This window comes from Coccinella septempunctata, chromosome 9 (genome assembly GCF_907165205.1).
Source record: "Coccinella septempunctata chromosome 9, icCocSept1.1, whole genome shotgun sequence".
NCBI classification, from domain to species: domain Eukaryota; kingdom Metazoa; phylum Arthropoda; class Insecta; order Coleoptera; family Coccinellidae; genus Coccinella; species Coccinella septempunctata.
The window spans coordinates 7,220,899-7,233,945 of NC_058197.1; the positions used below are offsets into that span (position 1 = coordinate 7,220,899).

Here is a 13,047-nt window from a genome sequence, read left to right on the forward strand (position 1 = left end):
CCGAGCAAGAAACCTAGAATCAATATTTGAATCTAAATACTATTCAATGAGTCCCATAAATATTATAAATTCTGCTTAAATTTTCTGATATTCCGAATAATTTATTCATCTTTTGCGTTCATCTAGGATGAATGCAGCGAAACCACTGGATTTGATACTTTAACAGCGGGTTTCATAACACTAAGATTGTCCGATAAACGATTTGACAGTCAATCGATTTCTAAAACGAAATCACTGAAACCTTTCCATTTCTGAATATTGAAGAAATAGCAATTGAGAATGAATGAATGCACCTATGAACATCATAATTTGATGCAAGAATGATATGCTGAATGAAATATGAAATATCTATTGAAAATAAATTGACGTCTATTCGTCAATCAAGCGTTGATTCCCTGATCAAGCTTAATGAAACCTGGGGCTAGTTTTTTGTGTGGATGCTGGTGAAATTAAGTGAATTCTTAATGAAGACTCAAAATAATCCATGCAATATTTGAGATTGTTAGGCAAAATTCCCATGAAATTTATGGTTATTTATGAAAGTTGGTGGGGCTCAATCACCATCTCTTAGGTATAAGAAAAATTGACAAAAGTTTAGTCCTTAGCTCGGGAAAGTAGTGCGCTTCTTGAAAATACTTGCTACAATACCTGCATAAGCCTAAATAATAACCTTCATTAAAATCGTTTCAATAATCAATTACTCAAAATCTACCTAATCACTTTATGAGTACCAAACCAGTAACCTTTCAGTGGCAATCATCAAAATGACATTGTTCTGCGAACATCTTTCAAAAGTCCATTACCATGGAGGGGTTCAATACTCAATGCTTTTATGGAACACCCATTTGAAGGTCCTATTCGGAGAAACAGAAACTCATTTCTTAATGAGTTGCAAATGAGGTACAAATATACCTGAGGTGTTCAGGGAGAGTCTGATCTGCAAGTACCAAGGATGTGTACGGCTTACACAGAGTGTTTCTAAATTGATCCGAAAGATTTCAAAGGGTGATTCTTTGGCAAAAATTAAGGGGTATGTTTCATATAGCATATAACTTTTTTTGTTCAACACCCTTTTCCTTCCAAGTTATAGCCTTTTAAAATTAGGCAAAAAAAATTGTTTTTATTTAATATACTACTTAAAAAATGAGATAAAATCAGTACAATAAAGGTATTTCTCATTTGACAGCAGCTACTGTTTTTTTTTTATATATATATGACAACCTCTCTGACTCTGAATTTATGGTGAAAGAGTCTGAGCAGTATTTTATTTTTTTGCAATCAAGCTAACAAATGTAGGATAAAAAGTCAAGACATAAAAAAGACGCAGACTGTGTTTGACTTTTTGAATAGATTGTTTAAATAGGAACATATAGGCGGATTGAAAAGTTCTCATGCAAAATATTATAGGGGTCGTTTTTCTCAGCCCCTTGTGATTACAATTCAGGGAAACAAAAACACTCAGAAACTGGCATTTTATTAGCATCAGTTATCTGCCGAATTTCATTCTTCTGAATTTTTCCAAAGTGGATATATTGAATAAAAACAATTTTTAACCAATTTTAAAGGGCTGTAACTTGGAGGAAAAAGTTACATGAAAGAGTATCCTTAATTTTCGCTAAAGAATCATTGAAATCTTTCGCATCAATTCGGAAATGTATAAGAATTGACTTTCTTGTTCACCATTTTTTAGGGCAATTCTGGTCTGAATTGTTCTATCATGTATGCGAGAATGAAGAATTTCACAAATTCCACGACTCCAAAATAAGTTCTTTAAATATTCATAATTTTTCAAATTAAACCAGTGTGAAGAATTCCTTTTTCTGCAGTCAGATGATCTACGAGCCATGAAAACATTTTTAATGAAGATGATTCCGAATATGATAAAAATAAGAAGTAATAAGAAATATACGAAAAATTGAGGCATTAAGGTGATCATCACAAACACCAAGCAAACAATGATTGAGACATTCATTGAAAGGAAAAACAGTTTGAGTATTCGTTTTTTTTTATATTCATTGTAAAAAAAAAGGAAGCAGGATCGTATTAAGAAGTTATAAACAGAAAAAAATTACACACATGGAACACTATACTCTCGTGAAAGTCAAGGAGAAAAAACAATTTATTTTAGCATTTTTGGTATAAATTTTTATTAGGCAAAGAAGCACAAGATCTTGTCACATTTGTTGATTTATAGTTTCGGCTATACTAGCCGAAACTATATATAAAGGGTGTTTCAAATTACGCGTTTTTTTTTTTAAATAAATGAAACACATAATTTGCAATCGTTTTCCAGAAATGTTTATTGGTAATTGAAGTATCAGTTATGACATTTATGTACGGAAAATAAAGCTGCCAAATGGCCTCCTCTTGCAGCTCTACGGACGTCTACTCCTTTGTTTAAATTTTCAATGAAATTTTGACATAATCAAGGCTCTAACTCACTTATGACACGAATTATTTTATTCTTTAGTTCAGGAATCGATTGTGGATTATTCTTATAGACCTGGCTTCTCACATAACCCCCAAAGAAAAAAGTCCAACGGTGTCAAATCACATGATCTTGGTTGCCAATTGACATCAGCGTTTCTGGAGATTATTCATCCAGGAAATTATTGTTTCAATAAATCAAATGTGTGTGTCCTTTATATGGTTTCCTCCAGCTAATGTTTGCGGTCTAGATTCATTTGAACAGGGTGCTCTAAGTATATCTGAAATAATTTTTATAATTATTTTCTCCTCGATATGAAGGCATAATAAGCCGTTTGTTTATTATCATCTTTTTTATTTTGTTTATCTTTCTGTGTTCAAACCGTAAATATTATTGAAATCTGAAAATATTCCGGGAACCACTGCAACATTACAATAATTTTTAAAGAGCTTGTATTATTTTTCTCTTCTCCTTCGTTGAACACAACATTTTTGGATATACCATGAATTTTGATCCAACTTTCTAACTTTAGATTGTTTGTTACACCTGAGCCATTTTACCTGATCAATTTCATCAAAAGTATAATTTTACTTTCCTATGTTCCTGTAATTTTTTTATTCATTGGGATTAACTAGTGATAAATGGTTGGAGTTACTCGAAACTTTATATTTTGAAATATTAAATACATTTCTTTCATTATACGTATGTAAAAATGAATCTTTTCTATAAATAGTGGTATTCACAGAAAATTAATCACAGTTTTAACTTGCTCCTTGTCAGCTTCAGTGATAACATGGAATTAAACCCTCTCTTCTATTCTTCTTCAAAGAATGTTGGACCTGGAAAAAAATTTAAAGGGTAATATTTTGGTTATCTCCTTGAATACTGGAATAGAAAGTGCATATTGGAATTTTTGAACAATAGGTCTATTGCTCAAAATTTTCGAGAAAAATTATTGAATGATAAATATTTATTGTATTTCTTAAAATCTTTTTTTTTCGGAATTCAATATCTTTTATACTATTTCTGCAGTTGTTACTCAAGAGTATAATACAGAATTCATAAACAATGGCGCTGAGTAGAATCCAGTTTCGCCTTACTATTATAGGTAGAGAGAGAAAATGTTCGAAGCAAAGGTTGAGGAGGAAATTATTTTCAAAAATGGTGAAAAATTTGGAATTGAAAATGCTTCAAATAATACCGTTGATTTTAAAATCTAGCTAGTAGGTTATAGTATAAAACGATATGGCTAAGGCTAATTAAAAAAATTATTATTTTACTCACTTTTACCTATGCAGATATTATAGATTTTTTCTAATTCGAAATTCCTCAAACGTTCCTTGGTATTACCGAAACATTGCGGACATACTTCGTTCGATTTAGTGCATTTGGAACATATATTGTGGCCAGACAAACAAGTCCATATTGGTAGTTCCATGGTCTTTCCACAACAGCAGCATTTCATGGCATTCCTTATGCTTTTCATAATAGTTTGAGCCACATTATCATCTGAAAATATTAAATGTTTTATTTGGTACACTTAACATCTAAATTGATGGGAAAAGATTCATTCATGTAAAAACCTGATTGAATTTCAGGATGTTATTACAGAGGAGTAACGGACAAAATTCATACCTTCGGTATTACCTATTTTGTAGAAAAATACTGGACAATTCTTTTTTGAAATACGCAAATTTTCATGGTATAAATTGAGATTTTTTCATGGATGATGGGTACAGGGAAGTTGATTTTTTTTTAAATTGCAACCATAACTTTTTATACCAGACATGAATAGACATTTTGTTAATATGAGGATTATTTGCTTGTTGATGGAATTTTCTTGTAGAGGCCTCTTTTATAACATTGATGAAACTTATTGAACTCAAAACTCCACATTCTTAGGGATTTTGAGGTCGATAACATACGCTTTAGAAGTGATTGTCAAAAATAAGCACTCTCTGTAGGGTGGTAATTCATTAATTATCTGGAATGTTCCTTGATATTTCCTGAAGTAGGTACTTCCTTAGAAAATGGCATGTTCTCGATAACACAAAGTGACAGAAAGTAAAAATACCCTTCAAGTTTAACCATTTCATCCCTACAATAAAAAAAGGCTACATAAAAAGCCTCACCAAAGACCGAATCATCCTAAACAACAGAAGTTCTATCCATTTTTGGCACAAAGCGTTAGAGTTTCCATTCAAAAAAATCAATGTTCAGAGATTTTCAAAAAAATAGTCAACACCGAAAATGTTAATTCTGTACGTAAATTTTTACTCACTCTGTATAGTCTATATTGAGCTATTATACATTCACGAACATAAGTATTTGATTACTCACCTAAATATTCTTCATCAGCAATCATAGTGGCAGGATTTGTGTTGATATACAGGACTGTGGCAAACAAATGTTTCAGCACTGGTAATAACAGTTTTAGCAGTCACTAGAGTAAAACCAAATTAACCGTCACTTAACAACAGACTAGGTTCTCCGTTGGAAGTCAGGACAAGAATGATAAGCAAACCTATCGAACATTGGTATATAAATTTGGGACCACAGAATATAATGCTCGAGGAATAACAACAAAAGAAGAAGAATTTCAAATGTAACTGAAGAGAATCATCAGTAGACTTAAATATTCAATTCGGACATTGCACAAAAATGAAATTATTGATATAACTCAATTGGAAAAATAAGATGCTAAAAAACCAAAAATTTTCAGTTTGAAATCTCGAGAGATACATGCTTCATTGGAAATTGTGGCCGAGAAATCTGCAGGAGTAGGTAATTGAATTTAGGCATTCATAATAGCATATTCATAAACTTAGAGTTATTATAAAATAAAAATTGAAATGAAACAAACAAGAAGCCCAATAATAGCTGATTGCCAATTTATTTTAGTTAATTTGTCCCGTTTCTACTAAGAACCCTGACATTTTTATATGTGTCTGACATATTTTCGGGAAAAAAACAGATGATCGCAATAATCAATTTACAGTTACACGTAAACCCTTGAAATTGAATAGAAGAAGACTTATTTCGAATAATTCAAAATCAGGAAATAATTTTTTGGATGGAAGTAACAAGAAACCTAGAATCAATATTTGAATCTAAATACTATTCAATGAGTCCCATAAATATTATAAATTCTGCTTAAATTTTCTGATATTCCGAATAATTTATTCATCTTTTGCGTTCATCTAGGATGAATGCAGCGAAACCACTGGATTTGATACTTTAACAGCGGGTTTCATAACACTAAGATTGTCCGATAAACGATTTGACAGTCAATCGATTTCTAAAACGAAATCACTGAAACCTTTCCATTTCTGAATATTGAAGAAATAGCAATTGAGAATGAATGAATGCACCTATGAACATAATTTGATTCAAGAATGATATTCTGAAAGAAATATGAGATATCTATTGAAAATAAATTGACGTCTATTCGTCAATTAAGCGTTGATTCCCTGATCAAGCTTTATGAAACCTGTGGCTAGTTTTTTGTGTAGATGCTGGTGAAATTAAGTGAATTTTTAATGAAGACTCAAAATAATCCATGCAATATTTGAGATTGTTAGGAAAAATTCCATGAAATTCATGGTTATTTATGAAAGTTGGTGAGGCTCAATCATCATCTCTTTGGTAAAAGAAAAATTGACAAAAGTTTAGTCCTTAGCTTGGGAAAGTATTGCGCTTCTTGAAAATACTTGCTACACTACCTGCATAAGCATAAATAATAACCTTCATTAAAATCGTTTCAATAATCAATTACTCAAAATCTACCTAATCACTTTATGAGTACCAAACAAGTAACCTTTCAGTTGGCAATCATCAAAATGACATTGTTGTGTGAACATCTTTCAAAAGTCTATTACCATGAAGGGGTTCAATACTCAATGCTTTTATGGAACACCCATTTGAAGGTCCTATTCGGAGAAACAGAAACTCATCTCTAAATGAGTTGCTGTTACTTGTAACTGTGACCTGTTACCTGCCTCTTGACAGGTACAAATATACCTGAGGTGTTCAGGGAGAGTCTGATCTGCAAGTACCAAGGATGTGTACGGCTTACACAGAGTGTTTCTAAATTGATCCGAAAGATTTCAAAGGGCGATTCTTTGGCAAAAATTAAGGGGGGTGTTTCATATAACATATAACTTTTTTTGTTCAGCACCCTTTTCCTTCCAAGTTATAGCCTTTTAAAATTAGGCAAAAAAAATAGTTTTTATTTAATATACCACCTTAAAAATAAGATGAAATCAGTACAATAAAGGTATTTCTCATTTGACAGCAGCTACTGTTTTTTTTCTATATATATGACAACCTCTCTGACTCTGAATTTATGGTGAAAGAGTCTGAGCAGTATTTTATTCTTTTTCAATCAAGCTAACAAATGTAGGATGAAAAGTCAAGACATAAAAAAGTTGCAGACTGTGTTTGACTTTTTGAATCGATTATTTAAATAGGAACATATAGGCGCATTGAAAAGTTCTCAGCAAAATATTATAGGGGTCGTTTTTCTCAGCCCCTTGTGATTACAATTCAGGGAAACAAAAACACTCAAAAACTGCCATTTTATTAGCATCAGTTATCTGCCGAATTTCATTCTTCTGAATTTTTCCAAAGTGGATATATTGAATAAAAACAATTTTTAGCCAATTTTAAATGGCTGTAACTTGGAGGAAAAAGTTACATGAAAGAGTATTCTTAATTTCCGCTAAAGAATCACCCATTGAAATCTTTCGCATCAATTTGGAAATGTATAAGACTTGACTTTCTTGTTCACCATTTTTTAGGGCAATTCTGGTCTGAATTGTGTTCTATCATGTATGCGAGAATGAAGAATTTCACAAATTCCACGACTCCAAAATAAGTTCTTTAAATATTCATAATTTTTCAAATTAAACCAGTGTGAAGAATTCCTTTTTCTGCAGTCAGATGATCTACGAGCCATGAAAACATTTTTAATGAAGATGATTCCGAATATGATAAAAATAAGAAGTAATAAGAAATATACGAAAAATTGAGGCATTAAGGTGATCATCACAAACACCAAGCAAACAATGATTGAGACATTCATTGAAAGGAAAAACAGTTTGAGTATTCGTTTTTTTTTATATTCATTGTAAAAAAAAAGGAAGCAGGATCGTATTAAGGAGTTATAAACAGAAAAAAATTACACACATGGAACACTATACTCTCGTGAAAGTCAAGGAGAAAAAACAATTTATTTTAGCATTTTTGGTATAAATTTTTATTAGGCAAAGAAGCACAAGATCTTGTCACATTTGTTGATTTATAGTTTCGGCTATACTAGCCGAAACTATATATAAAGGGTGTTTCAAATTACGCGGTTTTTTTTTTAAATAAATAAAACACATAATTTGCAATCGTTTTCCAGAAATGTTTATTGGTAATTGAAGTATCAGTTATGACATTTATGTACGGAAAATAAAGCTGCCAAATGGCCTCCTCTTGCAGCTCTACGGACGTCTACTCCTTTGTTTAAATTTTCAATGAAATTTTGACATAATCAAGGCTCTAACTCACTTATGACACGAATTATTTTATTCTTTAGTTCAGGAATCGATTGTGGATTATTCTTATAGACCTGGCTTCTCACATAACCCCCAAAGAAAAAAGTCCAACGGTGTCAAATCACATGATCTTGGTTGCCAATTGACATCAGCGTTTCTGGAGATTATTCATCCAGGAAATTATTGTTTCAATAAATCAAATGTGTCTGTGTCCTTTATATGGTTTCCTCCAGCTAATGTTTGCGGTCTAGATTCATTTGAACAGGGTGCTCTAAGTATATCTGAAATAATTTTTATAATTATTTTCTCCTCGATATGAAGGCATAATAAGCCGTTTGTTTATTATCATCTTTTTTATTTTGTTTATCTTTCTGTGTTCAAACCGTAAATATTATTGAAATCTGAAAATATTCCGGGAACCACTGCAACATTACAATAATTTTTAAAGAGCTTGTATTATTTTTCTCTTCTCCTTCGTTGAACACAACATTTTTGGATATACCATGAATTTTGATCCAACTTTCTAACTTTAGATTGTTTGTTACACCTGAGCCATTTTACCTGATCAATTTCATCAAAAGTATAATTTTACTTTCCTATGTTCCTGTAATTTTTTTATTCATTGGGATTAACTAGTGATAAATGGTTGGAGTTACTCGAAACTTTATATTTTGAAATATTAAATACATTTCTTTCATTATACGTATGTATAAAATGAATCTTTTCTATAAATAGTGGTATTCACAGAAAATTAATCACAGTTTTAACTTGCTCCTTGTCAGCCTCAGTGATAACATGGAATTAAACCCTCTCTTCTATTCTTCTTCAAAGAATGTTGGACCTGGAAAAAAATTTAAAGGGTAATATTTTGGTTATCTCCTTGAATACTGGAATAGAAAGTGCATAATGGAATTTTTGAACAATAGGTCTATTGCTCAAAATTTTCGAGAAAAATTATTGAATGATAAATATTTATTGTATTTCTTAAAATCTTTTTTTTTCGGAATTCAATATCTTTTATACTATTTCTGCAGTTGTTACTCAAGAGTATAATACAGAATTCATAAACAATGGCGCTGAGTAGAATCCAGTTTCGCCTTACTATTATAGGTAGAGAGAGAAAATGTTCGAAGCAAAGGTTGAGGAGGAAATTATTTTCAAAAATGGTGAAAAATTTGGAATTGAAAATGCTTCAAATAATACCGTTGATTTTAAAATCTAGCTAGTAGGTTATAGTATAAAACGATATGGCTAAGGCTAATTAAAAAAATTATTATTTTACTCACTTTTACCTATGCAGATATTATAGATTTTTTCTAATTCGAAATTCCTCAAACGTTCCTTGGTATTACCGAAACATTGCGGACATACTTCGTTCGATTTAGTGCATTTGGAACATATATTGTGGCCAGACAAACAAGTCCATATTGGTAGTTCCATGGTCTTTCCACAACAGCAGCATTTCATGGCATTCCTTATGCTTTTCATAATAGTTTGAGCCACATTATCATCTGAAAATATTAAATGTTTTATTTGGTACACTTAACATCTAAATTGATGGGAAAAGATTCATTCATGTAAAAACCTGATTGAATTTCAGGATGTTATTACAGAGGAGTAACGGACAAAATTCATACCTTCGGTATTACCTATTTTGTAGAAAAATACTGGACAATTCTTTTTTGAAATACGCAAATTTTCATGGTATAAATTGAGATTTTTTCATGGATGATGGGTACAGGGAAGTTGATTTTTTTTTAAATTGCAACCATAACTTTTTATACCAGACATGAATAGACATTTTGTTAATATGAGGATTATTTGCTTGTTGATGGAATTTTCTTGTAGAGGCCTCTTTTATAACATTGATGAAACTTATTGAACTCAAAACTCCACATTCTTAGGGATTTTGAGGTCGATAACATACGCTTTAGAAGTGATTGTCAAAAATAAGCACTCTCTGTAGGGTGGTAATTCATTAATTATCTGGAATGTTCCTTGATATTTCCTGAAGTAGGTACTTCCTTAGAAAATGGCATGTTCTCGATAACACAAAGTAACAGAAAGTAAAAATACCCTTCAAGTTTAACCATTTCATCCCTACAATAAAAAAAGGCTACATAAAAAGCCTCACCAAAGACCGAATCATCCTAAACAACAGAAGTTCTATCCATTTTTGGCACAAAGCGTTAGAGTTTCCATTCAAAAAAATCAATGTTCAGAGATTTTCAAAAAAATAGTCAACACCGAAAATGTTAATTCTGTACCAAAATTTTTACTCACTCTGTATAGTCTATATTGAGCTATTATACATTCACGAACATAAGTATTTGATTACTCACCTAAATATTCTTCATCAGCAATCATAGTGGCAGGATTTGTGTTGATATACAGGACTGTGGCAAACAAATGTTTCAGCACTGGTAATAACAGTTTTAGCAGTCACTAGAGTAAAACCAAATTAACCGTCACTTAACAACAGACTAGGTTCTCCGTTGGAAGTCAGGACAAGAATGATAAGCAAACCTATCGAACATTGGTATATAAATTTGGGACCACAGAATATAAGGCTCGAGGAATAACAACAAAAGAAGAAGAATTTCAAATGTAACTGAAGAGAATCATCAGTAGACTTAAATATTCAATTCGGACATTGCACAAAAATGAAATTATTGATATAACTCAATTGGAAAAATAAGATGCTAAAAAACCAAAAATTTTCAGTTTGAAATCTCGAGAGATACATGCTTCATTGGAAATTGTGGCCGAGAAATCTGCAGGAGTAGGTAATTGAATTTAGGCATTCATAATAGCATATTCATAAACTTAGAGTTATTATAAAATAAAAATTGAAATGAAACAAACAAGAAGCCCAATAATAGCTGATTGCCAATTTATTTTAGTTAATTTGTCCCGTTTCTACTAAGAACCCTGACATTTTTATATGTGTCTGACATATTTTCGGGAAAAAAACAGATGATCGCAATAATCAATTTACAGTTACACGTAAACCCTTGAAATTGAATAGAAGAAGACTTATTTCGAATAATTCAAAATCAGGAAATAATTTTTTGGATGGAAGTAACAAGAAACCTAGAATCAATATTTGAATCTAAATACTATTCAATGAGTCCCATAAATATTATAAATTCTGCTTAAATTTTCTGATATTCCGAATAATTTATTCATCTTTTGCGTTCATCTAGGATGAATGCAGCGAAACCACTGGATTTGATACTTTAACAGCGGGTTTCATAACACTAAGATTGTCCGATAAACGATTTGACAGTCAATCGATTTCTAAAACGAAATCACTGAAACCTTTCCATTTCTGAATATTGAAGAAATAGCAATTGAGAATGAATGAATGCACCTATGAACATAATTTGATTCAAGAATGATATTCTGAAAGAAATATGAGATATCTATTGAAAATAAATTGACGTCTATTCGTCAATTAAGCGTTGATTCCCTGATCAAGCTTTATGAAACCTGTGGCTAGTTTTTTGTGTAGATGCTGGTGAAATTAAGTGAATTTTTAATGAAGACTCAAAATAATCCATGCAATATTTGAGATTGTTAGGAAAAATTCCATGAAATTCATGGTTATTTATGAAAGTTGGTGAGGCTCAATCATCATCTCTTTGGTATAAGAAAAATTGACAAAAGTTTAGTCCTTAGCTTGGGAAAGTATTGCGCTTCTTGAAAATACTTGCTACACTACCTGCATAAGCATAAATAATAACCTTCATTAAAATCGTTTCAATAATCAATTACTCAAAATCTACCTAATCACTTTATGAGTACCAAACAAGTAACCTTTCAGTTGGCAATCATCAAAATGACATTGTTGTGTGAACATCTTTCAAAAGTCTATTACCATGAAGGGGTTCAATACTCAATGCTTTTATGGAACACCCATTTGAAGGTCCTATTCGGAGAAACAGAAACTCATCTCTAAATGAGTTGCTGTTACTTGTTACTGTGACCTGTTACCTGCCTCTTGACAGGTACAAATATACCTGAGGTGTTCAGGGAGAGTCTGATCTGCAAGTACCAAGGATGTGTACGGCTTACACAGAGTGTTTCTAAATTGATCCGAAAGATTTCAAAGGGCGATTCTTTGGCAAAAATTAAGGGGGGTGTTTCATATAACATATAACTTTTTTTGTTCAGCACCCTTTTCCTTCCAAGTTATAGCCTTTTAAAATTAGGCAAAAAAAATAGTTTTTATTTAATATACCACCTTAAAAATAAGATGAAATCAGTACAATAAAGGTATTTTTCTACAAGCGTGCGCGTTCAACCTTTTTCCCGCACGCATTTCAAGTTGCAAAGAGTCACTTTTCCAAAACGTGCGGGAAAAACGCCTGCTATTTCTTTCTCGCACGCAAATGCGTGCGGGAATGGATTAGCAGGGGTTTTTCCCGCACGCAAATCTTATAGAATAAATTAAATTCTATCATGTCTCTATGCACCGAACGTCAACGATGAGTAACCCATGGTAACGACATGCAGAATTACGTCTGTCATTTTATATAAATTAATCAAATGAGATATGATTTGTATCGTGCAATTGATATATTTATATATTTCAAGCGCTTGTAGAAAAAATATTGTTCCAAACTCTTGCGGAAAGTGTCTTGCCCGCACTCAACTGCTTACCCGAACTCTGCTTCGCATCGTTCGGGCAACGGCAGTTTCGTGCGGGCAAGTATCACTTTCCGCACTTGATAGGAAAATAACTATTCTCATTTGACAGCAGCTACTGTTTTTTTTCTATATATATGACAACCTCTCTGACTCTGAATTTATGGTGAAAGAGTCTGAGCAGTATTTTATTCTTTTTCAATCAAGCTAACAAATGTAGGATGAAAAGTCAAGACATAAAAAAGTTGCAGACTGTGTTTGACTTTTTGAATCGATTGTTTAAATAGGAACATATAGGCGCATTGAAAAGTTCTCAGCAAAATATTATAGGGGTCGTTTTTCTCAGCCCCTTGTGATTACAATTCAGGGAAACAAAATCACTCAAAAACTGCCATTTTATTAGCATCAGTTATCTGCCGAATTTCATTC

At 31.8% G+C, this 13,047-nt stretch overlaps 2 protein-coding genes across 4 annotated transcripts; both read right to left on the minus strand.

Moving 5' to 3' along the window:
* Positions 1 to 3,143: 3,143 nt before the first annotated feature.
* LOC123320913 (E3 ubiquitin-protein ligase siah-1-like) lies at positions 3,144 to 5,495 on the minus strand. Its single transcript, XM_044908406.1, has 3 exons — positions 4,769 to 5,495; positions 3,713 to 3,937; positions 3,144 to 3,267 (listed from the first exon to the last, which is right to left on the minus strand). Exons 1-3 carry the CDS (start codon positions 4,791 to 4,793, stop codon positions 3,242 to 3,244), a joined length of 276 nt encoding a protein of 91 aa, XP_044764341.1. The 5' UTR covers positions 4,794 to 5,495; the 3' UTR covers positions 3,144 to 3,241.
* A 1,772-nt stretch (positions 5,496 to 7,267) lies between these two features.
* Positions 7,268 to 11,037, minus strand: LOC123320908 (E3 ubiquitin-protein ligase siah-1-like). Of its 3 annotated transcripts, XR_006538820.1 has the most exons (4): positions 10,311 to 11,037; positions 9,255 to 9,479; positions 8,530 to 8,809; positions 7,268 to 8,249 (listed from the first exon to the last, which is right to left on the minus strand). XR_006538820.1 is itself a non-coding variant. In XM_044908399.1 (3 exons), the coding sequence occupies exons 1-3, from the start codon at positions 10,333 to 10,335 to the stop codon at positions 8,149 to 8,151; spliced, it is 351 nt and encodes a 116-aa protein (XP_044764334.1). In that variant the 5' UTR covers positions 10,336 to 11,037; the 3' UTR covers positions 7,268 to 8,148. The 3 variants fall into 3 exon arrangements, 2 of the variants coding, with proteins under 2 accessions (XP_044764334.1, XP_044764336.1); XM_044908399.1 differs by lacking the exon at positions 8,530 to 8,809; XM_044908401.1 differs by having other exon boundaries at positions 7,268 to 8,809.
* Positions 11,038 to 13,047: the final 2,010 nt, after the last annotated feature.

Bases quoted from the DNA above. Each gene is read 5' to 3' on its own strand.
- LOC123320913 (XM_044908406.1), bottom strand. From the start codon at position 4,793: ATGATTGCTGATGAAGAATATTTAG. The intron at 3,938-4,768 runs GTGAGTAATCAA...TAATATTTTCAG, and splicing joins TGCTGATGAAGAATATTTAG to ATGATAATGTGGCTCAAACT. The intron at 3,268-3,712 runs GTGAGTAAAATA...ATTTTTTTCCAG, and splicing joins TAATATCTGCATAGGTAAAA to GTCCAACATTCTTTGAAGAA.
- LOC123320908 (XM_044908399.1), bottom strand. From the start codon at position 10,335: ATGATTGCTGATGAAGAATATTTAG. The intron at 9,480-10,310 runs GTGAGTAATCAA...TAATATTTTCAG, and splicing joins TGCTGATGAAGAATATTTAG to ATGATAATGTGGCTCAAACT. The intron at 8,250-9,254 runs GTGAGTAAAATA...AAATTATTTCAG, and splicing joins TAATATCTGCATAGGTAAAA to ATATACTTAGAGCACCCTGT.